General features: G+C 46.2%; 1 protein-coding gene across 1 annotated transcript; it reads right to left on the bottom strand.

Moving 5' to 3' along the window:
* Positions 1–409: 409 nt before the first annotated feature.
* PLEK2 (pleckstrin 2) lies at positions 410–25,857 on the bottom strand. The gene is made up of 9 exons (XM_060095971.1): positions 25,496–25,857; positions 17,245–17,409; positions 7,741–7,922; positions 6,437–6,528; positions 5,935–6,122; positions 5,594–5,695; positions 3,759–3,842; positions 2,541–2,619; positions 410–1,789 (listed from the first exon to the last, which is right to left on the bottom strand). Exons 1-9 carry the CDS (start codon positions 25,535–25,537, stop codon positions 1,662–1,664), a joined length of 1,062 nt encoding a protein of 353 aa, XP_059951954.1. The 5' UTR covers positions 25,538–25,857; the 3' UTR covers positions 410–1,661.

Below are 25,857 nucleotides of genomic sequence, written 5' to 3'. Positions count from 1 at the left end.
AGGTCAAGTGGTTATCGACTCATAACTGAAAATAGTTCGAGTCTCCATTAGGCATAATTAGTTGAAAATCTTAAATGACCTGGAAAAATATGAACGCAAACCATTTTTCATGTTTTCTAGTAAAACAAGACAAGCCATTACTTACATGGATAATGCTCAAACACTTAGTGGAAACCTACAGAGACGTGCTAAGCAGTACAGTTACTACTCAGCTGCCGTACCTGACCTAGCTACTTTTACATCAAGAACAGTGTAAATGGTTCAGGATTTTAAAAAATTCAAGTGCTAGTACTCTTGGTGAGAGTTGACCCCCGATTTGCCTCAAGGTGACAGTCAACTACTTTTCAACACATGATACTGATACCATACATCGTGGGGTGTAATGTGCTAATTTAGAGTCAAGAAGCCATCAAGCCAAATGCAGTTTAATTCAGGTAAACACCTGTTGATAACAAGAAGCAATAAAGAAACGAATTCCAAGGACATAAACCTTGGTGAAATGCCAAATGGAAAATGGTGCTTTAAAAGGCAGTCTCTTAGAATGTAAGGAATAAAGTAAAACCTCAGATCAGGTATTCTAGACAAGATTAAGAGGAGACAGTTCAAACTATTGAAGAGAATGAATTTTTACTTAAGCACTTTGGAAGTATCCACTCCCCTTAAATGTAAGTTACGTATCTATTCATTAAAGGAAGCCGAAGCACTTGTACTTGGCAGATTACTGTATTAAACTTGAAAGTAATAAAAATGTTTTTAAAGATACTGTATGATGCAGACTTTTCACTACTTCAGATTAACCTCCTAACTGGTGAAGCTTCTTGGTACCTATTTGTCTCCATTAATCTTCATTCTAAAACCCAAAATTTCATGCCTTGATTTAATTCTTTTCCCATTGACATCTTTCTGTGTCCTTTAGAGAGCTCCTGTTCCTGTCCTTCAGCAAGCTCCTGCTCTGTGTCTATCTAAATGACATTTTTTTCCACAGAAAAACTGTAATGTTAACTTTTTTTGTATGTGTGACTAATCTGTCCGAGTCCATGATTTCTTTTCTGCAACGTATAATACTTAACGAAAGCTTATTTTTCAAAGCAAAACGGTATTTTCAAAATTTTGCCCCCATCCCCACTTTAAGATGAGGCACGTTTTAGTGACAGATCACTTGAGATGTTTTTATAATCAGCTTGCCTAATAATTCGTATAGCCTTAAGCATGAAAAACGTTTGAAAACTAAAACTTGGTATAGGAATTCTAATAGCCAGGAACAAATATCAATTTTTATTCATTCCAAAGAATGAGTTGCTGACAGCATTTCAGAGAGCGCCACCATGAGACTATAGTGTTTTATTTAGTATTACAACGGGGCCAGTTAGTGTGACAAGGGAAACCTACTTTGGTACCCAAGGAATGGCTGGTTGTGATGATGGGCGAAAGTCAAGATGCTGATGCCTAATGGCTATTCTAGCATTTCCATGTTAACTTTGAAGGTGGGGAAGGAAATAGCACCACTGCCAACTGTAATCTAAGGAACTCTTCACCAATCTCCCTCCAAAGCAGTACAAAATAGAAAAAGCTAAAAGTCTTTAACACATTCCCATTTTCCAGGAAATCCTGTGTCATCTGTTAAGAGGGAGGAATCCTGATCCCGTTCCCTCAGGTCCTTGTCACGTTAGCTTTTTGATAGCTTCAATCCACTCTGAACGCTCAGCCTTGCTGCTGGCCTGGATATAATAGTGTGTGTCATCCTTAGTAATCACTTTGAAGAGATTTCCCTGGACATTCCCTTTAACCCCTAGGCAGGAAGAAAAAAAAAAAAATCAGCGAGTGAACATCCATGTCTGCTTTCAGCTGGGAGTAGCTGAAAGTCAACTGAGACACAGACAAAAACACATACCATGAAGTATTTCTTAGTACAAACGTGTATGGTTAGGAAATCCCACCAGATGTGTGCTTTCCTGTATTCCTCCTGTCCATCCCTTCTCCCTCACCTGTGCCTTAAGGCCTGCCAGTGCTATGTCTGGACATTCTTGGAAGCCCTCTTGGCCTGCCCCCTAGGCAAACCACAGGTCTACAGCCTAACTCACATCAAAGAGTCCAGTATGTTTATGTTAAAACCAGACACAGATATGGATTTGACTTGAATTGTTTTAACTTTTTTGAACCTCAATCTCTACATCCATAAGTTAAGAAGAATACTGTCCTCCTACCTCAACTGTCTATTGTGAAATTAGTGTGCTAATAGTGTGTAGTCAATCCTTAAGCACTCTTGTAAGCCACTGTTCTTAGGTGGAAGCCTATGGGCCAGTAAGCACAGAAAAGGATGGGAAAGAATATTAAAGACAAGGGTCATTTAGTTGTGCTGTTAACACACTAAGAACACCCCACTTGCCCTTTCTCTCATCGGCTTCAAAGCTCACACCGTTCATCGTCTCGCTGAGAAAGCCCGTCAGCCCTCACAGCTTAGCCCTTCGTCAGCAGAGTGTTAATTGAGAGCACAGGAGGGAGGCCCCCGAGGTCAGGCCAGGGCCAAAGTTGCCCCTTACCAGTGGGAACGCCATTGTCCTCCAGAGCAGATACGAGTGAACCACGAAGAGAAAACCCACCCGCTGGCCGGTTCTCTTCCTGCAAAGGAAAGGAGACCTGATTAGGAACTGTGTGAAGGCACAGAAAAGAAGAGTCGCCCCCTCATCTATAACCACCCGCAGTCTGCCTGCTAAAGTAGTCTGTGAGAGTCATTTGTAACAGCAGTTGAGGCTGAACTTGGACATCACATGGCAAGTCGTCTGCGCCAGCGAGGAAGTCTGGGCTTCTTCATTCCACAGCCAGCTGCAGCAGTGTAACCCCCCTCCCGGTCCCTCGGCCCTCCCTGTGGTCTAGCAGGGTCCCGGGGTGGGGGGCTCTTTCAAGCTCCTTCAGTTTCTCAGCTTAGGGCGGGGTTCCTGACTGAAGCTCAGCAAGGGAGGAACGTCCATTCTTATTTCAAAAAACGAATGAATACATCTACCAAGACAAGGCTGAACAGGCTGACTAAAAGGACGTTTTTATGTTCTTCTGGTTGGAACTAGATCAAACCCAGCATGCAGTAATACTTATTATCTGAAACTCAGAATTATGGCTTAAATATTAAATGGTAAAAGAAACCTTTCAAAACGTTGGTGGGGACATGAGGTTGAGGGGGCAGAATTCATGGACTCTTTGGGTGGAAAGGGGTGAAAAGAGACTAGAAAAGCACCAGTTAGGAGTCTCTTTATCAGCCCACCTCACCTTCCCTAGGCACACAGCCAGCTTTGGAGAAACTGAAAGATGCTTTTCCTCTCAAAACTATGTAGATCCGGGGCTTCCCTGGTGGCGCAGGGGTTGAGAGTCCGCCTGCCGATGCAGGGGACGTGGGTTCGTGCCCCGGTCCGGGAAGATCCCACATGCCGCGGAGCGGCTGGGCCCGTGAGCCATGGCCGCTGAGCCTGCACATCCGGAACCTGTGCTCCACAACGGGAGAGGCCGCAACAGTGAGAGGCCCGCGTACCGCAAAAAAACAAAACAAAACAAAAAACAATGTAGATCCACTGAGCAGGATCCACTGAGCAGGCAACAATGTGATGAAAGAAAGGAGTGATCAGACTGTGAGGGGTAGCTTGCACTGTGGAAGGAAAGGCATAGTGGGTGGGAGTTATGGTAGGGATGCTGGGAGGAAGGGCGGAGGTGAAGCCAGCTGCCTGCTCTGCCCTGGAGAGACGTGTCTGGGAGCATGACAAGGCACTCACTTTGGAAGGGTCGTAGTAATGCAGAAAAGCCGGGTCCTTCCTCAGAACAAAGCGCCGCACCTTCCAGTTTTTCCTCTTGTGCCCCTGAGGCAAAGAGAGGGTGCAAGGCTCATGGGTGACGGCTCTCAGTCACTTCCTCCCACCTCCGAACCTCCCAGACAGCCTGCTCCAACGAACGACTTTCTCAAAAGAGCCCGGAGACCTGGGGATTGCAGTGACGTGTCATGGACTTCACGGCTCTGTGACACTTCACCAACAGCACTGTCACCTTTAGCCGAGTTGACACAGCCAAAGAGGGTCAGCACTGAAAGAAAGGGGGAGCACTGCCTGGACACCATTCAGGGCACACGGAGGACAGGGAGGTCACAGGTTTCAACTGGACCAAGAACTCACAGGCAAACTTGAACCCAAGGGCACCAAATTTTAAGCATCAACTTAGTCCGAAAACAAACCTACACCTACAGGTATATACGTGCACTTATATACGGTGAAAACTACTTTGGCATTCCGCATCAGAAAAAGAGTAAGGCGTAGTAAACAAACTTATGGTTCCCAAAGGGGAAAGGGGGTGGGGAGGGATAAATTAGGAGTTGGGGATTAGCAGATACAAACTATTATATATAAAACAGATAAACAACAAGGTCCTACTGTATAGCACAGTAGGACTATATTCAATATCCTGTAATAAACCATAATGGAAAAGAATAGGAAAAAGAATATGTATATGTATATTTATAACTGAATCACTTTGCTGGACACCAAAAACTAACACAACCTCGTAAAAAAAAAACAAACTCGTAAACTCTACTGCAAAAAAAAAAAACAAAAAAGAGTAAGAAACAATCAATTATATGTTTAAATCTAAGCGTGGAAGATACTGCCGTGCATGTGACTGTGGCTTCACCCCTAGATCACAAAGCTTCCTTAACCCTCTAGTCTGGAGCACCCCGAGTCCCTCCCACACCCTCCTCCTCTCCCAGGACCTCACTACCTCCCCTCACCAGACTCCCTTCAGGCCCAGCAGAAGCAGAGCCCTTGGAATAAACAAGCAGTTACGTGGACGGTAAGCAATCTAAGAACAGAAGGGGATCCTGATACGCAAGAAGCAGGTGACAATGACAACGAGTGCTCCAAGAAGATGGGAACAGTGCTGAGCAGCGTTGTACAGACGCACACATTCACGTGGCGTGTCAGGAGCGCACAGACACAAGAGGTGTGTAGGAGACTGGCTTACACCTGACGTGCCGGGACGCGGCAGCTTAGTTTGCAGGCACAGGTGGACATGCCGCAGGTGTGACTGGGACCCGCTGTCCCTGCTTAACGTGGCCATTCTCCCAACATGGTAGGAGCAGTGGCCATGGTCAGTTTTTAAACACGGAGATTACACTGCACAATTTCACCTTCAACCTACTGAAGTAGGTGGAGAAAATACTTCTCAAGGGGGCAGGCAGAGTCCCACAAAAGCAGGCAGAGACCCCAGGAAGCCTCAGGGAGCAGAAAGCCAGCAAAGGCAAAATGCCAACCAGTAGGCAATGCCCTTCCAGACAAATAAGTGAACTGGGCAGTGACATAGGCATTGTTTTCTAATGCTGTGATAACTACTTGTGTGCACTTTTCCTGGAACGCCCCCTTGTCTGGGGCTCATGTATGCACGAGTGGACACGTGCATGCCCCTTGATTTGCTCCCGGTGGCTGCCACTGGACCCTGACTTTAGCAGAGTCTGCTGATAATTAGCGCCCCTGGCAGTCTCAGCCCTTCCCGCCCTTTGTGGGGATTCCTGCCTCCCCCGAGCTTGCGAACTGTCCATCTGCTCCCCGCTCCAAGGCGGCCATACCTGCTTGGCCAGATAGCCCTGCTTCACCACTGTGCCACTTAACTCCACGGTGCTGAGACTGATTTCTTCCTTGGAGCTTGCCTTCCTCTTGGAGCTCTCAGCCTAGCGGGAAGGAGAGAGCAAGGACTCTGTTACCAAAAAGTCCTAGTTCTAGGCTGTGGAGGCTACCGCGGGGGAAAGGAAAAGCCTCCATACCGAAAACCCACTCCACCTGGGGTGAAGCTGTTCCCCCAGCCTTGGCCTCTAACCCGTGACTGTGGACCCCCGCCCGCCCCCCCCCAACTCTGTTGCCTCTTCCTCTCTCTGCCCCTGTGGCAACAGGAACCCACTCCCTAACTTACAAAAGTGTACAGGGCCATGGAGTCATCCAGGAACTGCTCAGCCAGATCCCCAGAGCGAACGGCTCCCGTGCTTCGGGTGCCTACCGGCCTAAGGAAGTTCTCCTCCATGAGCATGGAGGCCAGGGTCACGGCCTCCAGACGGCTGGCTGCAAAGTTGTTGGAGATGAGCCAGTCCACCAGGGAGGAGCCTGCATCAGGGCAAGGGCAGCACCCGTCAGACGACAGGCTCCAGCCAGCTTCCTCAGGGGTGCTTGGCTGTGACCTCATTGACCTTGACCTCTTGGGCAGCCTTGCATAGCCTTGGGGCTCTGCCCTGGAGCAGACCGAAGGCCACACCTGCTGCTCAGAGCTGTGGCCGCACTCACAGGTGGCCATCTCAGGCCAGCCCCTTGGCTGGCAGGCAGCTCTGGCCTCAACACAAGCCGGTCAAGCACACTGAGTCCCGGATCACCAAGCCCCAGGTTTCCAGTGCCTGGCCCAGCCCCTGAGAGGGGAGGCTCACCTATGAAGGTCTTTTTGTAGGTGCTTCCCTGCTCCATGTTGGGGCTTGGCCGGATTCCGCTGCTGCTGTCGTGCATCTTGTCCACGATGCGACTACACAGAAGGAAGGCAAAGGAGAGGGACCCTTGTCACACTGACAGGTATGAGGGAGGGTCCAAGAGTCGTTGCTAAGGGTATAAAGCACATGGCACATGGTATGATACACATCGCAAAAAAAGGGGTATTCCATTATGCATCAGAATTTGAGAGGTAGGATTTGGGGACGTTTCTTTTTCTTCTTGCTCATCTAAATGTTCTAATGTTTCTAGACTAGACAGGTATTACTTTTGTAGTAGAACTAATGAGCTGTGGCTTTTAATTTAGAAACAAAAGAATGTTCAGTAATGATTCTCTATGATCTACTGCATAAAGTTCAAACTCCTCCAGCTACTTCTCAAAGTCACCCATCACTTGAACCCACACTCATCTGCCACTGGTCCTCCTTGCACTCACCATGGTTCAGCCGCGCCCTAGATGCACAATCAAGATCCCAGAGCCTGGTATGGAGCTTTTTGGTAGTTTTGCTGCCTGGAAGGTTAGGGGGTATTTCCTGCAGATGGGCTGATGTAAGAGATTACATGACGGGAACTCCTTTCATCCGTCCCTACTTTACAGTATCACCTCCACTACTGTTTTCCTTCTGTTCTGTGGGATGATTCCTGCCACCAGTGGAAGATCTTTTCTCATTCTCTGTTTATGTACTTGGGCTGGAAAGCCCCTGAGATGAGACTTTGTTTATTCTCATTTGCATCCCCTGAGCACCTAGAGCAATGTATGGCATGCAGTAGGCACTCAATAACTGTTTCTTGAATGAATGAATAAATGAATGAATGGATGAATGAATGAAGAATCCCACAGAGCGAGAATGCAGCCACTACCAGAACACATCATTCTTGCCCCCAGGCTGCAAACAAGACTAATGACTTGGGTGAGCAGGGATTCCTGGGGAGCTGTCACGTAGCCCTGAGCACCCTGGCTGAAACTGAAGAGAGGGTGTCAAGACACTGAGGGGGGCAGGAGCAGCAGAGGCCCCAGGAGGTTCCCAGGGCAGGTAGGTAGGGCCACTCCCAGGCAGAGAAAACAATGTAAGCAGGACAGTGACAGCGAAAGGCCCTGAAGCACAATGGTGGTACCAGTCAGGCCTGGGTAACAGCCACAGGCCGCTCCCCCCGCCAAACCCCACCCCAACCCTGCATCCCCGCTGCACATAGACAGAAGAGTCTGCAGCCAGGCCAGATAGGGCAAGGGCAGGGCCCAGGCACTCACTGCAGGCTGATGTGAGGGGGCAGCTTGAAGGAGTTCTTCAATATGTGGAGCTGTTGGACCTTCCCTGGCTGCCCCGCGTGAATAGCTCCTGTTATCTCAAAGGCCCAGGCGTCCCTCTCCTCTCGAGAACAGGCCTCCAGGAAGTACTCCGTGGATGTTTGAGTCTTCAGCTTAATAAGGAGCTGTGGGAAGACAGCCAGTCAGACCAAGCAGGCAAGAGAATGCTGGCTGAGCAGCTAAAATGACAGAACCGAGGTGAATCTGGGAGGCCACGTGGTCCAGTGACTGCCGAGTGCCCGACCGCTCAACCACACCCCAGCTGGTGGTCTTTAAAGATTTGCTTGTACACCTCCAGTGACGGGGAGCTCACCACCTTTCCCCTTTGGACAGACTCATTAGCATAGGGTCTGCCTCCTGGGTACTTGGTCTCTCTGCTCCTGATTCTGCCTTCTAGAACCACATAGATTAAGGTCACCTCCTATGACAGCCCCTGTGCTGAAGTGGGAAATGCACAGGCTTCCAGGTCAGACTGATATGGATACATAGCTATGGACGTTTGGGCACATTAAAGGACCCACTGACTCTCAGTTCCTTCATCTGTCATATGAGGCTATTAAGGCCTACCTTGAAGGAACTGTTAGTTCTGCTCCTTTTCATCCTCTTTCTAATCGGGTCTAATCATCCCAAGTCTTTCACATGTTCCTCATATGATACTGTTTAAACTTTCTCAACCAGTTTATGCCCTGCTAAATGTTCTGCAGTTGGTTCAACATTCTCATAAAATATGACCCTTGGAATGGAACAAACTGCTCCAGGGAAGGTCTGGGGGTACAAGGAAGCATGGGCTTGAGGTCTCATTAGCAGTGGCATCCTCAGGGCTTGATGCTCTGTGCAGTCAGCTGAGAGTCTTTTTCAGGTGGGCCACATCTCCTCCATCTTTTAAATGGGCATTTAGGGTTTTTTTCCAAACATTGTGAGATTCTGCATGTTGATCCTACTAAATGTCATCTGAGTAGACTGGGCTCACCACTTCTGTTGGAAAACAGAAGGATTCTGTCTCATTCTGATTCTGTTTTCCAATGTATTAGCTCCCACCTCGCTTTGCTTGCAAACTTCATCAAGTCCTTCACCTAAACAGCAAAAATGGTGGCTAAGACAAGGCGGGCTCACGGTCCCAAAGAGTACCATGAAGCTGTTCCTCCAAGTTACCATGGATTCACTCATCAACATCGTGGAAAGATGAGTTCAACCAGCACCCTGTCTGTCTGTAGTTCGCCATTTTAATGAAAAGATCTCAGGAGAGACTATAAAGTTCCACATGAAATCCAGACACACTTTTTTACAGCTTCCCTAATTAAAAATAAATTACACACACACACACACACACACACACACACACACACACACACGATACACTTTATAACTTGTTCTTAGTGAACCTACTGACTCCTCTTGGCTTCTTGCCCCTCAAGTAGTCATGAACTGGCAGATGCCAATTTTCTCTGTTTGAGAATTTTACGTAGAATTAGCAAGAAGTTCACAGCTCCAGCTAGCAACTTGTCTCCTTTTTTGAAACACAGAACAAAGTTTTCCTATCGCCAGCCTGTTCTACCAGCACTTCTGCTCTCCACTGTTCCTTAAAGACTATGAAGCGGTATCAGGTCAACAAGTTAACCTATAGCGGAGGAGGAGCCAAGATGGCGGAGTAGGAAGAGGTGGAGTTCGCGTCTCCTCACAACTAGGGCCCCTACCAGGCACTGGTCAGGGACCTCGGAAACCTAAAGGGATGGGAGGAATCCCCGAGCAACCAGCTAGGATGTTGGGGGGAAGGGGTAGGGGAGGAAAAGTGAAGGTGGGATGGGACTGGCACCCCTGAGGGGCAGCTGGGGGAAGGGAGGGGTCCCCATGATTGGAGGAGCCCGCCCATGGAGCAGGGATTAGCAGGGATGGGGAGAGACCTTTGGGGTACTGGGGGATCGGAGGGGAACGAGGCTAGCATCTCCCCTGCCTGCTTGAGCCCCAGAGAGCCTGCTGGGGCCCTGGGCCTAAACCTCAGCCCTCCGGGACCCCCTCCAGCTGCGCTGCACCTAAGCTCCGCCCACCACCAAGGCCTTTTCCAGGCTTCTTTTTTTTTTTTTTTCTGTTGTGGTTGTTTCATTTATATTTTTATTTTTCCTAATATATTTTTAATTTTTCTAATTTTATTTTATTTTTTATTATTTGTTACTGTTTTGCTTTTTTTTTTTTTTTTTTTTTTTTTTTTTGCTGCGCTGTGCGGCTTGAGGGATCTTGATTCCCAGGCTGGGGCTCGGGCCTGAGCTCCTGTTGTGGGAGCACTAAGCCCAAACTGCTGGACTAACAGTGAATCTCAGACCCCAGGGAATATTAATCGTTGTGAGATCTCCTGGAGGTCCTCATCTTGGCACCAAGACCTAGCTCTATCCAACTGCCTGCAAACTCCAGTGCTGGACACCTCAGGCCAAACAAACAGTAAGACAGGAACACAGCCCCACCCATCAAAAAAAAAATGAGACGACAAAAAAATATGTTACAGATGAAGGAGCAAGGTAAAAACCTACAAGACCAAATAAATGAAGAGGAAATAGGCAAGCTACCTGAAAAATAATTCAGAGTAATGATAGTAAAGATGAGCCGAAATCTCGGAAATCCAATGGAGCCACAGACTGAGAAAATACAAGAAATGTTTAAAAAGGACGTAGAAGAACTAAAGACCAAACAAACAGTGTTGAACAACACAATAACTGAAATGGAAAATACACTAGAAGGAATCAATAGCAGAATAAATGAAGCAGAAGAATGAATAAGTGACCTGGAAGATAAAATGGTGGAAATAATGGCTGAGGAGAACACAGGAAAACAAATGAAAAGAAGTGAGGACAGTCTCAGAGACCTCTGCCAACATACAAATTATAAGGGTCTCAGAAGAAGAGAAAGAGAAAGGGTCTGAGAAAATATCTGAAGAGATTACAGTCAAAAACTTCCTTAACATGGGAAAGGGAATAGCCACCCAAGTCCAGGAAGTGCAGAGAGTCCCATACAGGGTAAACCCAGAGAGAAACACACCAAGACACATATTACTCACACTAACAAAAATTAAATTCAAAGAAAAAATATTAAAAGCAGCAAGGGAAAAGCAAAAAATAACATAAAAGGGAATCCCCTATGGTTGTCATCTGATTTTTCAGCAGAAGCTCTGCAGGCCAGAAGGGAGTGGCAGGATATATTTAAAGTGATGAAAGGGAAAAACCTACAACCAAGATTACTCTACCCAGCAAGGATCTTATTCAGATTTGACAGAAAAATCAAAAGCTTTACAGACAAGCAAAAGCAAAGAGAATTCAGCACCACCAAACCAGCTTTACAGCAAAGGAACTTCTCTAGGAGGGAGACACAAGAGAAGAAAAAGACCCACAAAAACAAACCCAAAGCAATTAAGAAAATGGTAATAGGAACATACATATGGATAATTACCTTGAATGTAAATGGATTAAATGCTCCAACCCAAAGACACAGACTGGCTGAATAGATACAAAAACAAGACCCATACATAGGCTGTCTACAAGAGACCCACTTCAGACCTAGGGACATATACAGACTGAAAGTAAGGGGATGAAAAAAGATATTCCGTGCAAATGGAAACCAAAAGAAAGCTGGAGTAGCAGTACTCATATCAGATAAAATAGACTTTAAAATAAAGACTGTTACAAGAGATAAGAAGAACACTACATAATGAACAAGGGATCAATCCAAGAAGAAGATATCACAATTGTAAATATTTATGCACCCAACATAGGAGTACCTCAGTACATAGGGCAAATGCTAACAGCCATAAAAGGGGAAATCAACAGTAACACAATAATAGTGGGGAACTTCAACACTTCACTTACACCAATGGACAGATCATCCAGACAGAAAATAATAAGGAAACACAAGCTTTAAATGACACAATAGACCAGATAGATTTAATTGATATTTATAGGACATTCCACTCAAAAGCAGCAAAATACACTTTCTTCTCAAGTACACATGGAACATTCTCCAGGACAGATCACATCCTGGGTCACAAATCAAGCCTTGGAAAATTTAAGAAAACTGAAATCATATCAACCATCTTTTCTGACCACAACGCTATGAGATTAGAAGTCAACTACAGGGAAGAAACTGTAAAAAACACAAACACATGGAGGCTAAACAATACACTACTAAATGACCAGGTGATCACTGAAGAAGTCAAAGAGGAAATTAAAAAATACATAGAAACAAATGACAATGAAAACACAACAACCCAAAACCTATGGGATGCAGCAAAAGCAGTTCTAAGGGGGAAGTTTATTGCAATTCAATCTCACCTCGGGAAATAAGAAAAATCTCAAATAAACAATCTAACAATTTAACAATCTAACAACCTAAACAATCTAAACTTACACCTAAAACAACTAGAGAGAGAACAAAAAAAAAAAAAACCCAAAGTTGGTAGAAGGAAAGAAATCATAAAGATCTGAGCAGAAATAAATGAAATAGAAATAAAGAAAACTATAGCAAAGATCAAAAAAGTTGGTTCTTTGAGAAGATAAACAAAATTGATAAACCTTTAGCCAGACTCACCAAGGAAAAAAAGGGAGAGGTTTCAAATCAGTAAAATTAGAAATGAAAAAGGAGAAATTACAACTGACACCACAGAAATACAAAGGATCATAAAAGACTACTACAAACAACTATATGCCAATAACATGGACAACCTGGAAGATATGGAGAAATTCTTGGAAAGGTAAAACTTTCCAAGATTGAACCAGGAAGAATTAGAAAATATAAACAGATCAATCACAAGTAATGAAATTGAAACTGTAATTTAAAAATCTCCCAGCAAATAAAAGTCCAGGATCAGATGGCTTCACAGACTAATTCTATCAAACATTTAGAGAAGAGCTAACACCTATCCTTCTCAAACTCTTCCAAAACATTGCAGAGGGAGGAACACTCCCAAACTCGTTCTACGAGGCCACCAACACCCTGATACCGAAACGAGACAAAGATATCACACACAAAAAAGAAAATTAAAGACCAATATCACTGATGAATATAGATGCAAAAATCCTCAACAAAATTCTAGCAAACAGAAACCAACAACACATTAAAAGGATCATACACCATGATCAATTGGGATTTATCCCAGGGATGCAAGGATTCTTCAATATATGCAAATCAATCAATGTGACACACCATATTAACAAATTAAAGAATAAAAACCATAGGATCATCTCAATAGATGTAGAAAAAGCTTTTGACAAAATTCAACAACCATTTATGATAAACTCTCCAGAAAGTGGGCACAGAGGGAACCTACCTCAACATAATAAAGTCCATATATGACAAACCCACAGCAAACATCATTCTCAATGGAGAAAAACTGAAAGCATTTTCTCTAGGATCAGGAACAAGACAAGGCTGTCCACTCTCACCACTCTTATTCAACATAGTTTTGGAAGTCCTAGCCACAGCAATCAGAGAAGAAAAAGAAATAAAAGGAATACAAATTGGAAAAGAAGAAGTAAAACTGTCACTGTTTGCAGATGATATGATACTATACATAGCAAATCCTAAAGATGCCACCAGAAAACCACTAGAACTAATCAGTGAATTTGGTAGAGTTGCAGGATACAAAATTAATGCACAGAAATCTCTTGCATTCCTAAACACTAACAATGAAAGATCAGAAAGAAAAATTAAGGAAACAATCCCATTTACCATCGCAACAAAAAGAATAAAATACCTAGGAATAAACCTACCTAACAACGCAAAAGACGTGTACTCAGAAAACTATAAAACTGATGAAATAAGTCAAAGATGACACAAACAGATGCAGAGATATACCGTGTTTTTGGATTAGAAGAATCAATATTGTGAAAATGACAATACTACCCAAAGCAATCTACAGATTCAGTGCAATCCCTATCAAATTACCAGTGACATTTTTCACAGAATTAGAACAAAAAATTTTACAGTTTGTATGGAAACACAAAAGACCTCGAATAGCCAAAGCAATCTTGAGAAAGAAAAATGGAGCTGGAGGAATCAGGCTCCCTGACTTCAGACTATACTACAAAGCTACAGTAATCAAGACAGTGTGGTATTGACACAAAAACAGAAATAGAGATCAATGGTACAGGATAGAAAGCCCAGAGATAAACCCATGCACCTAAGGTCAACTAATCTATGAAAAGGAGGCAAGAATATACAATGGAGAAAAGACAGTCTCTTCTCTGGGAAAACTGGACAGCTACATGTAGAAGAATGAAATTAGAACACTCCCTAACACCATACACAAAAATAAACTCAAAATGGATTAAAGACCTAAACGTAAGGCTGGGCACTATAAAACCCTTAGAGGAAAACATAGGAAAAACACTATTTGACATAAATCACAGGAAGATCTTTTTTGACCCAGTTCCTAGAGTAATGAAAATAAAAAGAAAAATAAACAAATGGGAGCTAATAAAACTTAAAAGCTTTTGCACAGCAAAGGAAACCATAAACAAGAATGAAAAGACAACCCTCAGAATGGGAGAAAATATTTGCAAATGACGCAACTGACAAAGGATTAATCTCCACAATATACAAACAGCTCATGCAGCTCAATATCAAAAAAACAAACAACCCAATCCAAAAAGGGGCAGAAGACCTAAATAGACATTTCTCCAAAGAAGATATACAGATGGCCAAGAGGCACATGAAAAGCTGCTCAACATCACTAATCATTAGAGAAATGCAAATCAAAAGTGCAATGAGGTATCACCTCACACCAGTCAGAATGGCCATCATCAGAAAATCTACAAACAGTAAATGTTGGAGAGGGTGTGGAGAAAAGGGAACCCTCTTGCACTGTTGGTGGGAATGTAAATTGATACAGCCACTATGGAGAGCAGTATGGAGGTTCCTTAAAAAACTAAAAATAGAACTACCATATGACTCAGCAATCCCACTGCTGGGCTTATACCCCGAGAAAACCATAATTCAAAAAGACACATGTACCCCAATGTGTATTGCAGCACTATTTACAATAGCCAGGACATGCAAGCAACCTAAATGTCCATCAACAGATGAATGGATAAAGAAGATGTGGTACGTACATACAATGGAACATTACTCAGCCATAAAAAGGAACGAAATTGGGTCATTTGTAGAGATGTGGATAGACCTAGAGTCTGTCATACAGAGTGAAATAAGTCAGAAAGAGAAAAACAAATATTGTATATTAACGCATATACGTGGAATCTAGAATAGAGACACAGACGTAGAGATCAGACATGTGGACACGGGGCAGGAAGGGGAGAGTGGGATGAACTGGGAGATTAGGACTGACATATATACACCACCATGTGTAAAATAGATAGCTAGTGGGAACATGCTACAAAGCACAGCAAGCTCAGCTTGGTGTTCTGTGACGACCTAGATGGGTGGGATGGGGGTGGGGTGGGAGAGAGGTCCAAGAGGGAGGGGATATATGTATACATATAGCTGATTCACTTCGTCGTACAGCAGAAACTAACACAACATTGTAAAGCAACTGTACTCCAATTTTTAACAATTACCATCTCCAAGAAAAAGTTAACCTACAAGTTCCAAGGTTTAATTTATTGAGACCCAGAGTCTTAAATGCGCCTAGAAAACTAGGTTGTCTTCTTAAAACGGTCTCACTTATCTGTAAATCTTTCTTTTTTATTAACCATTTATTCAACAAACATTTACTAAGCATCTGCTATGTGCCCAGACATTGTGTCTGGTCTGATGATGCTACAAGGAAGAAAATGCAGACCTAAGTGTTTTACCAGGCTCAGCACTCCCCAGCAGTCCCGTCTCACCCCCATGGAGAGCTACGCCATCTCTTTTAATCAGTAGCATTTCCAGGTTTGCAGTGGAAATTACAGAATGACATTTCACTTTTGCAGCCTCTTAGGCTGGAATGATATCCAATGCCTCCCTCTCCCTTGCCCTCAACATCCAGTCAACAATGTCCTGTCAATGTTTCCTTCATAATGTTTCCTCAAGTTCATCCCTTCTTTCTGCCTCATTTCATGCCTGATTATTTTAACAGCTCCGTTTCTTATTTGAGAAAAATTTTAAACTATAAAGGAGTACAGAACAAACACCAGTAAACCCATTACCCAGAATTGACTGTCATTAATATTTTCTTATACTTAGAAGATTCATCAATTTGTCTAGAAGAGTCAAAGAAGAAAAACATGATAAGAAAGAAGGAAATGGTAAGATCCCTTCTTTATGGAACTAGTTATCTTATTAGGAACTGAGCTTAGGTCCTCATTTTGGTCTTCCTAAGAGAGTTTCACCAGCCCCTTCTCTCAGTCAAGACCTTCAATGGCTCCCTATTACCTGTACCTGGCCCCAGCCAATCTCCCACCACTCCTTCAGTGAACATACCCTTTGGCCACAGTGGCCATCCTCATCTCCAAATTTATCCCTACTTGTCCCTTCACTTTTACCCAAGACCTTCTACCTGCCTGGAACCTACCTCTTTCCTCTTTCAGATCTTTGCCCAAACCTCTATCCCTCTCAAAGCTGTACCTGAGGGCTTCCCTGGTGGCGCAGTGGTTGGGAGTCCGCCTGCCGAGGCAGGGGACGTGGGTTCATTCCCCGGTCTGGGAGGATCCCACAAGCTGCGGAGCGGCTGGGCCCATGAGCCATGGCCGCTGAGCCTGCGTGTCCGGAGCCTGTGCTCCGCAACGGGAGAGGCCGCAGAAGTGAGAGGCCTGCATACCTCAAAAAAAAAAAAAAAAAAAAAAAAAAGCTGCACCTGAGCAGACAGCCTATGATGGCGTTTTCCTCCCCTTCAGCAATACAGTGTTCTCTGCGGCTAATGTTTGTACCAACATTTGGAACTCTGAATGTTTTTCTGTTAATCACTTGCTTTCATAATAAGGTCATTAACTGAAAGAAGCAATCTGACCATTTTCTTCCTTGACACCTCCAAGCCCAGCAAATTTCTTGGCACTTAATGGGCCCTCAGTAAATGATTAATTCAGATTCGTTTTTGATGGTAGAGTTGAAGCTGCCCCGGACTTTTGGAACACGTGCCCCTTGGGGGATGAAAGTCATCCTGTTGAACCCCAAGTAGCAGTAATTATTCACATTTGTGTAGTGAATTATTACACATTATGCACATCTGTGTAGCGTCTCCTAGCCTACAAGGTGTTTTGACCCACCGTTACCTTCATGATCCTCATCACAGCCGTGAGAGTCAGGTGTCATTATTTTATCCCATTTTATAGATGAGGGACTAAGGCTTGAAGAGATGCAATTACTTGCCCAAGGTCACATGCCTGGTATGTGATGCAGCCAGGATTTGAGTCTAGGATTTTCAGTAACTCAGCTCTTCCCATGACCCACACCACCTTCACCAAAGAGGCCAGAGACGGGAGGGTCCAGGGAGTGGGAGGGAGGACCTGGGAAGCGGGGGCCTTCACTTACTGGTCGGTTTTCATACTCCAGGCAGGGGCAGGTGATGGTGCAGCCATCCAGAAGGATGCGGCCCTTGGGAGGGATCACTTTCCGACCCCCCTCGAGCTTGTAGTACAGCAGCGTGTTCTGCCGAAGGGTGAACCATCGCACCTTCCAGTTGTGGACAATGTGACCCTGAGGACAGACAGGAGAACCCTGAGGTGAGGTGGCCGAGGGGACAACGTGGTGTCCAGGGAGAGGTGGCCCATGGCACAGGTGACCCGACTGTGCCATGGGATCAACTCTCCAATAAGGGGACAGAATTATCTCTCTTTTTGAGCTTAATTTTATTTTTTTACTTTGAAATAGTTTCAGTTCAGAGAGAAGCTTAAGAAAATTATAAACTTTTTTACAAAAGCGTTTAAGAGTTAGTTTTTAACATGATGAAGCTCCAATCACTTCTCAGTATTTTACTGTGTAACTCCTACCAAAAAATAAAAAGGGTATTTCCAACATAACCACAATACAATCATCAACATTAGGAAATTTACATGACTATATTATTTTCATCTGTTCCACAAACTCCATTTAAGTTTCACCAATTACCCCAATAATGTCCTTAATTGCCAAAGGATCCAGTTCAGAATCATATGTTTTATTTTCATTTTCATGAAGAAAGCATGAGCTTTGGATCTCTTTGTCATCTCTTTTGAGTATGTAACAAACACCTTTGGCATTGACTTTCTAGTTCCCATCTGTTCTTTTTTTCTGGTTATAAGCCTTGAAAGAAACTGCAAAGTCAACAGAAGAAAAGATCCTGCTACTGGGAGACAGCCATTGTTAACATTTTGTATTTCCTTCCAGTCTTTTTCCCTTTTAGTTTTTACTTTCTAGTTTTTTTAAAAATCAGGATATTATATATATGAGTTTTATTTTCTAGTTTTTCTTTTGCTGACTTTGCCAAGCATCTTCTCACACCATTAAATTTCTTTAAAACGTGTCTTTTAATGACCACGAGGTGGGTGCATCATTTCCTTGTCCATCTCCTGTTGTTTGTAACTGAGGTTGTTTCTTTTTTTCACTATTATAAACAACTCTGCAATGAATATCCTTGCACATAAATTTTGATCTGCATCTCTTAATTTTTTTTCCTTAAGATATATTCCAAAAAAAGAATATTGCCAGTTGAAGGATGTGGGCAATTTGTAAAGTTGAAGCCACAAACTGTTAAGGATCCTAACATTTTTACCTAGCCTGCTGTGACAGGCCTAAAAGGCAGGGGAGTTTGGGGGGCTCTCAGGTGGGTCATGGAGCCAGTGGACAGGATAGTCAGGTGAAGGCAGAGAGTCCGTTTCTAGAACAGAACAGTGGATGGGAGAATGTCTGCCGAAGAATCAGAATGAAACAGTTTTGTACACGCTCATGAAAGTGACTTTCTTGGCATGTTTCCCAGAGCAGAGCCCAATTAGGGCTGGATTCTAACCAAGAGAGATGCACTTTATCTAAATCAGAGACTGTCCCCGATTCACTGGTTTCCTGACCCAGCATTTATTAATTTCAAAGGCCCCTTCAGTTCTCGTATCTGTGGTGCTGCAATTCTGTTCCACTCAGCGTGCGTGTACTGACTGTGTTAGGGAACCGAAAATTGTCGAAGGAGTTGACTGTGTGAGCACTGGTCTACACCAGACCACATGGCCCAGACTCAAGTCCCCTCGCCCAACAATCCCTGCTGAGGGGGTCCTGGTGCAGCATTAGCAGTAAAGGCAGTTGCTGGCACACAGGTGTGGCTCCGGCATGGGGGCCGGTGTGAGGCGGAGAAGGGGAGGGGGCAAAATAGTCTTAAACCTTAAAACATAGCTGTTCTGAGCTGAATTATCCCCCCCTCCCCATTCATATGTTGAAGCCCTAACCCCCTACTACCTTAGAATGTGACTGTATTTGGAGACAGGGCCTTTAAAGGGGGGATTAGGTTAAATAAAGCCATTAGTTGGGCCTTAATCCAATCTGACTGGGGTCTTCATAAGGAGAGGAAATCTGGACACGCAGATGTCAGGGAGGCACGCACACAGAGGAAAGGCCATATGTGAGCACACAGCAAGAGGTGCCATGTACAAGCTGAGGAGAGAGGCCTCAGAGGAAACCAAACCTGCCAACAACTTGACCTTAGACTCCGACCTCCAGAGCTGCAAGACAATAAATCTCTGTTGTTTAGGTGGTCCTGTGTGTGGTATTTTGTTATAGCAGCCCTAATAAACTAAAACAACCGGAAAGGAGAAAGGGGCCTGGAGATGTTAGGGAGAAAAGTGTAACCAACAGATGTTGAGCAGAACAAACCAACAGAGATAGGGCTATGTTTCCTGGACAAAATGCTACATTTCCCAGAATCGATGGCAGGAAGGAACAGGGAGGTGGCCAGGTTGCTGCCAGTCCTGTGCGTGGGGCATTGATGCATGTTTCGCAGCCACCAAGGTGGCAGGACAGTGGTGGAAGGACAGGTTCTTCTGACACCCAGTCCCCAGAGTTACCAGGGACAAGTGGCAAACAGTGTCGCACTGACGTTTCCACAAGAAACGTCTGGTGGCGCTGTTGGATATTTTTGTCTGGCTGCATCATCTCTGGCTGTATGGCACCCGGCCCTCCCAAATATTCCTGAGTTACTTGATATTTATTATTCTCTATGAAACCCCTTCTGTTGAAACTTGCTAGAGTGGACCGTGTTATGAGCAGCTAAGAATCCAGACTGACAGCAAAGGAGAGCAATCCAAGAAAGGCTGATGAGATAGAATCTACTACGTAGGTAGAAAACTCAGAGCAGCTGGTGACTTCACTGTGGCCAGAGGGGAGTCCCTGAAGACTTTTAAGCAGAAGGATGACAAGCGTAGGTTCTCATGTTAAAAAGATCAACCGACCACACTGGAGCAGAACAGCTGAGTAAGGTCGGCCAGACGGGAGCAGCCAGCTCAGCTGGAGGTTACTGTAATAATCCACAAAATGGGAAGGAAAGCCCCATTATCCCTGCTTCTCAGATAAGCTTTGCCATAATCAGAGGGCGTAAGGGACTCATCCAAAATCAGCAGGCAAATGGTGTCAGAGGCCAAAAATACAGTGGTATAAGCTGAAAAAGAACCCAGGCTTCCCTTCACCTGGGAATCTTCCTCCCTCTCCAGGCTCCTTGTCTGTAAGTGGCTGACTGGGACCAAAGGCCAGTTGGACCATGAATGGCTTAGAGCAGAGCCCCCTTAGGGGGAAGGAGGAGAGTCCATAAGCTGGGATGTAACCCTAGGACTGGGCTTAAGAAGCACAGAATGGGACTTCTCTGGTGGCACAGTGGTTAAGAATCTGCCTGCCAATGCAGGAGACACGGGTTCGAGCCCTGGTCTGGGAAGATCCCACATGCCGTGGAGCAACTAAGCCCGTGTGCCACAACTACTGAGCCTGTGCTCTAGAGCCCACGAGCTACAACTACTGAGCCTGTGTGCCACAACTACTGAAGCCCGTAAGCCTAAGCCCGTGCTCTGCAACAAAAAGAAGCCACCGCAATAAGAAGCCCACGCACTGCAATGAAGAGTAGCCCCCACTAGCTGCTCTCTGCAACTAGAGAAAGCCGGCGCACAGCAACAAAGATCCAATGCAGCCAAAAATAAAAATTAAATAAATAAAAAAATTTTTTAAAAAGCACAGAATGTTATAGCTGGAGGACCCTTTGAAAAAGCCTACACTATACTCCCTAACTTTAATGATGAGGAAACTGAGGCCCAGAAAGGTCTTGCCCAAGACCCTACAACCCCAAAGAAGCAGAGATGGTATTTGTTGTGGGTTGAATTATGTCCCCCCAAAAGATACATTGAAGTCTTAACCCCAGGGAACTGTGAATGTGATCTTATTTGGAAATAAGGTCTTTGCAGATGTAATCAGGTTAAGATGAGGTCATACTACATTAGGGTGGCCCTAATAACACTAATATGATTGGTGTCCTTATATGAAGAGGAAAATTTGGACACTGAAAGACACACAGGGAGAAGATAGTCATGTGATGATGGAGGCAGAGATAGAATGATGCATCTACAAGTCAAGGAACAGCAAGGAGTGCCTGTGTGAGATAACAGAAATTGCAATATATTGCTCTCTGCCCCCGGTTCTTGGTACAGAGCTCCTGAACCCCCTGTAATTTCCTGGGTGACAGGAGTATCTTTTGTGCTAATGAGGCAACTCTGGGTGGGCTCCTGGGTGAGGGCTGGTCACTGGAAAGACCACACCATGATTAGAAGCTTGGAATTTTCAGCCCCCCCTCCCATTCTCTTGAGAAAAGAGAGGGGCTGAAAATGGAGTTAACAATCTATCATGCTTACATGATGACGCGTCCATAAGATCCCAGAAATATGGGATTTGGAGAGTTTCCAGGTTGGGGGACACACGGGGGTGCTGGGAGAGTGGTACACTCGGAGAGGGCACAGAAGCTCTGGGCCCCTTCCCACATACCTTGCCCTACACATCTCTTCCATCTGGATGCTCATTTCTTTCCTTGATCACATTCTTTAATAAGCTGGTAAACATAAGTTAAGTGTTTCCCTGGAACCTCTGATCTATAGGCAGTTGGTCAGAATACAGGTGACAACCTGGGCTTTTGACTGGTGTCTGAAGTGTGTGTGTGTGTTGGGGCATGGGGGAGGGCTGGGGAAGCAGTCTTGTAGGACTGAGCTCATGCTGTGGCATCTAACGCATCTCTGAGTAGATAGCGTCAGCATTGAGTTAAATTGTAGGACACACACTGGGTGTTGCAGAGAATTGCTTGGTGTAGGGGAAAACCTCCACACATTTGGTGACCAAAAGAGTCAGAAGTGAAGTGTTCTGTGTAAAAGTAAAGGAACCCCACAGGATAGAGAAACACACAGTGGGGAAGAACTAGGTTTTTCCTACACAAGAAGGAAAAATCTGCGTGTTTCCTTTACAGCCTGCGAATACAAGAAACAAAAGCGGGGCTTCCCTGGTGGCGCAGTGGTTGACAGTCTGCCTGCCGATGCAGGGGACATGGGTTCGAGCCCTGGCCTGGGAAGATCCCACATGTCGCAGAACAACTAGGCCCGTGAGCCACAACTACTGAGCCTGCGCGTCTGGAGCCTGTGCTCCGCAACAAGAGAGGCCGCGATAGTGAGAGGCCCGCGCACCGCGATGAAGAGTGGCCCCCGCTTGCCACAACTAGAGAAAGCCCTCACACAGAAACGAAGACCCAACACAGCCAAAAATAAATAAGTTAATTAATTAAAAAAAAAAAAAAAAACAAACAAAAAAAAGCGACAAAGAAGGATTCTCCCCTGCAGGTTTCAGAGGGAGTGTGGCCCTGCGAACACCTTGATGTGAGACCTTTAGCTTTTGAAACTTCTTCTAGCCTTCTTGCTTTTTTCTTCCAAGGAAATTTTTTCCTTACTCATACCATTAATATTTTTACTCTTTGGATTATAATATTATAAACATTTTTAACATCTGCATAACTGTAATTCACTTGTAATCATTTGTTTATTTGGGGGGACATATAGGTAGTTTTCAGTTTTTTCACTACAGAAATAACACTTTGTTCCTAAAGCTTGTATGGCATTTCCTGGGGATAGAGTCCTACAAATGAAATTTCTAGGCCAAAGCATGTTGACACTGCCATGTCATTTTCTGAGTGTTGTTTCTGAGGTACGAGCCAGGAAACAATGCCTGATTCAGTGCTTCAGCTGCTTCTTAAAGCACAAGCAGTCCTACCCACACAGATCTGCCTTCCTTCCCCCTCACCCTCCTTCTAAAGCCAGGCCAAGTGAGCCCTCTGCATTTCTGTCGGGAGCTTTGCTTCTTTCTTGTCTGGGCTGGATTAAGAGCCAAATCCATCATGTCCCTGCCCGTCTCCTGCTTTGCCCTCACTGGTGATGACAGTTCTGTACGCTGGGTTTCCAGCTTGGGCCCTGCCCCACTTCTGGACCGTAAACCCCCCTGAATCTGTGGAATCCCACCGTCGTAGCCCTGCACCTTCTCCAGTGGCCACGGGGGCTGCTGTTGCCATCCAGGAGGAGAGGGGAAATGGGGGAGAGGAAAAGTCCGACTGATCAGTAGGCAGGGACTGTTAGCAGGGGCAGGGGCCCCATTCCTGCCTTGTAGGAAAGGGTGTGGCTTCCGCTTGCCTCAGGGTCAGGCTCCAGCTCCAAACTCTTGTCTTTGGGTTTGGCTGGAATGTGCTTTAGGTATTTCAGCCAAGGCCCTCTGTGGGCTTTTGGGGCCAGACCTGGTTGACTGTCCTCACTTCCCTGTACCCTGTACTCCCTAAGCTGCCACCCTGGACTGGGTGGCCCATCTGGAAGAGAACTCACATCCTTCCTTCCCTCCAGCCCTCCCCTGACTCTGCGTGGTGGTGGTGTTGGTGGGGAATCATATAAGGTAAGCCCCAGGAACAAGGGGACGCCCCAAAGGGCCCCCCTGCGAGGGCTTGTCCTCAACAGGCCCCTACCAGGGCTCGGCTATCCCGGCAATCAACAATGCCCACCAAAACCCCTGCCCAAACCCCTCTCCCTCTCCCCTTATAAGCCGCAGGAAAAGTCCCCCATAGGTGGTCTCTCTGAGGTGCAGCTGCCTCCACAAACTGTGAGGGACCAACCTATCACTTTAATCCCAGTGGCATGGAACAGGCGTGGAATTTTGTACCTGCTTGTATCCACTCTGACCCTTGATCCGGCCCAGCCTCCTACATCTCCTCCTGCTTACAGTTTTGAGCAAACAACACACCCGCCCTCCTATGTCAAATAATGTGTAAAATAACATGGCTGCATTACCTATTGAACAGAAAGTGACTTGAGACCTCAGGGTTGATCTGGTGGCCAGGGGAGGCCGAATCCCTTCACCCCTCTTCATCCATCCCCCTCCCAAAGCTGTAAACTCAGAAGAGCCAAAAGGCTCATCCCCAGATTTTATGCTCTGCTCTTAGGGTTAGCATAAATGTTTAGTGTGAACATCAATGTTAAAAAGAACTTTTAAAAATCTAATTTCCTGGGCTTCCCTGGTGGCGCAGTGGTTGAGCGTCCGCCTGCCGATGTAGGAGATGCGGGTTCGTGCCCGGTCCGGGAAGATCCCACATGCCGCGGAGCGGCTGGGCCCGTGAGCCATGGCCGCTGAGCCTGCGCGTCCGGAGCCTGTGCTCCACAACGGGACAGGCCACAACAGTGAGAGGCCCGCGTACCAAAAAAAAAAAAAAAAAAAATCTAATTTTCTCTTGCAGCTGCTTTTTCATTCATTTTCTACTTTTTTTTTTTTTTCCTTTGGTACACAGGCCTCTCACCGTTGTGGCCTCTCTCGTTGCGGAGAACAGGCTCCGGACGCGCAGTCTCCGCGACCATGGCTCACCCAAGCCGCTCCGCGGCATGTGGGATCTTCGCGGACCGGGGGACGAACCCGCGTCCCCTGCATCGGCAGGCGGACTCTCAACCACTGCGCCACCAGGGAAGCCCTAGATGTTGAGTTTTTGTCTGGACTCTTGCTTGCTGTGGGAAAGGCCACGTGGGGTGATGTGGAAGAAACGAGGAAGGAGGTTCCAGTCCCGGCTGTTATTAGCCCTGGGGCTCTGGGCAAGCGATTTCATCTTTCTACCCCTGTTTCCTCATCTGTAATACAGGAATAACAATACCCACCCTGCAGTGGGCAGAAAACGGTTTGGAGTCAGCCTGAGTGGGTTTGATCCTGTTCCATCACCCACTAGTCCAGATCCTGAGCTACTTAACCTCTTGGAGCTTTGTTTTCCCCTTGAAGAAAGGGGGGGGGGGTGGTAATGTGGTACCACCAACCTGTCGGACTGTTGGGAGGATTAAAGGAGACAATGTCCAGGACTGGTGCACAGTAGGGGCTTAAGAAACATAAGCTTCCTCCTCGCTCACGGGTTATTGTGAAGAATATAGGAGATGATGCATTAACTGGACGGGCGCTGGGGACTACCGAACACACTTTCGTTGTTTTAATACATCATATTTAAATCCTATACGCTTCGTATTTTAGTAAGTTGTTTTAATTAAGCTGTCCACTACGAGTAGCCGCCCCCTGCACCCCACACGCCCTAGCCAAGCGGGATTCTCCTCCTCGCCTGTGCCCTGGCCCCTCTTTTCTATCTAAAGCTCACCCCCAACCACCGTCCACCTGGCTCTCCCCACTACACGCGACTCCGCCCAGCGTGGCCCCAGGCCGCCCGACCGCGGCTCAGGTGAGCCGGCGCTCGCCGCGGGCCCGCCCCGGGCCGTGTCCGGAGAGGCTCCGTTGCGCTCACCCTCTTGACGAGGAAACCCTCCTTCAGCACGCCGTCCTCCATGTCGCCGCTGGCGCGCCCTCCCCGGTGCGCCGTCCCGCGCCTCCCGCTCCTCCGCGCGCAACTCGGCGCGCGCTGCGCCCAGGAAGAGCCTCCGATCCGGCGCCGGCGCCGCCCCGCTGGCCCGCGCCCAGAGCCCGAGGCCGCAGGGCCTCCCGGGCAGGAAGTCAGTCCTGGACGGGATTTCTGACGTGGTCTCCCTGCCGAAGGTGCCCTAGGGTCCGTGGTTAGTCCTCAGGGGAGGGCCGCCCCCGTGTCGCCTCCCGGAGCCTCCCCCGCCCAGGCTCTCTCCATCCAGGTTCCCCCAGCGCGCTCTGCGCCTC

This window comes from Mesoplodon densirostris, chromosome 4 (genome assembly GCF_025265405.1).
Source record: "Mesoplodon densirostris isolate mMesDen1 chromosome 4, mMesDen1 primary haplotype, whole genome shotgun sequence".
In the NCBI taxonomy this organism is placed as follows: Eukaryota; Metazoa; Chordata; class Mammalia; order Artiodactyla; family Ziphiidae; genus Mesoplodon; species Mesoplodon densirostris.
The sequence above is the reverse complement of the archived record's forward strand: the minus strand, read 5'-3'. Positions and strand labels throughout refer to the sequence as shown.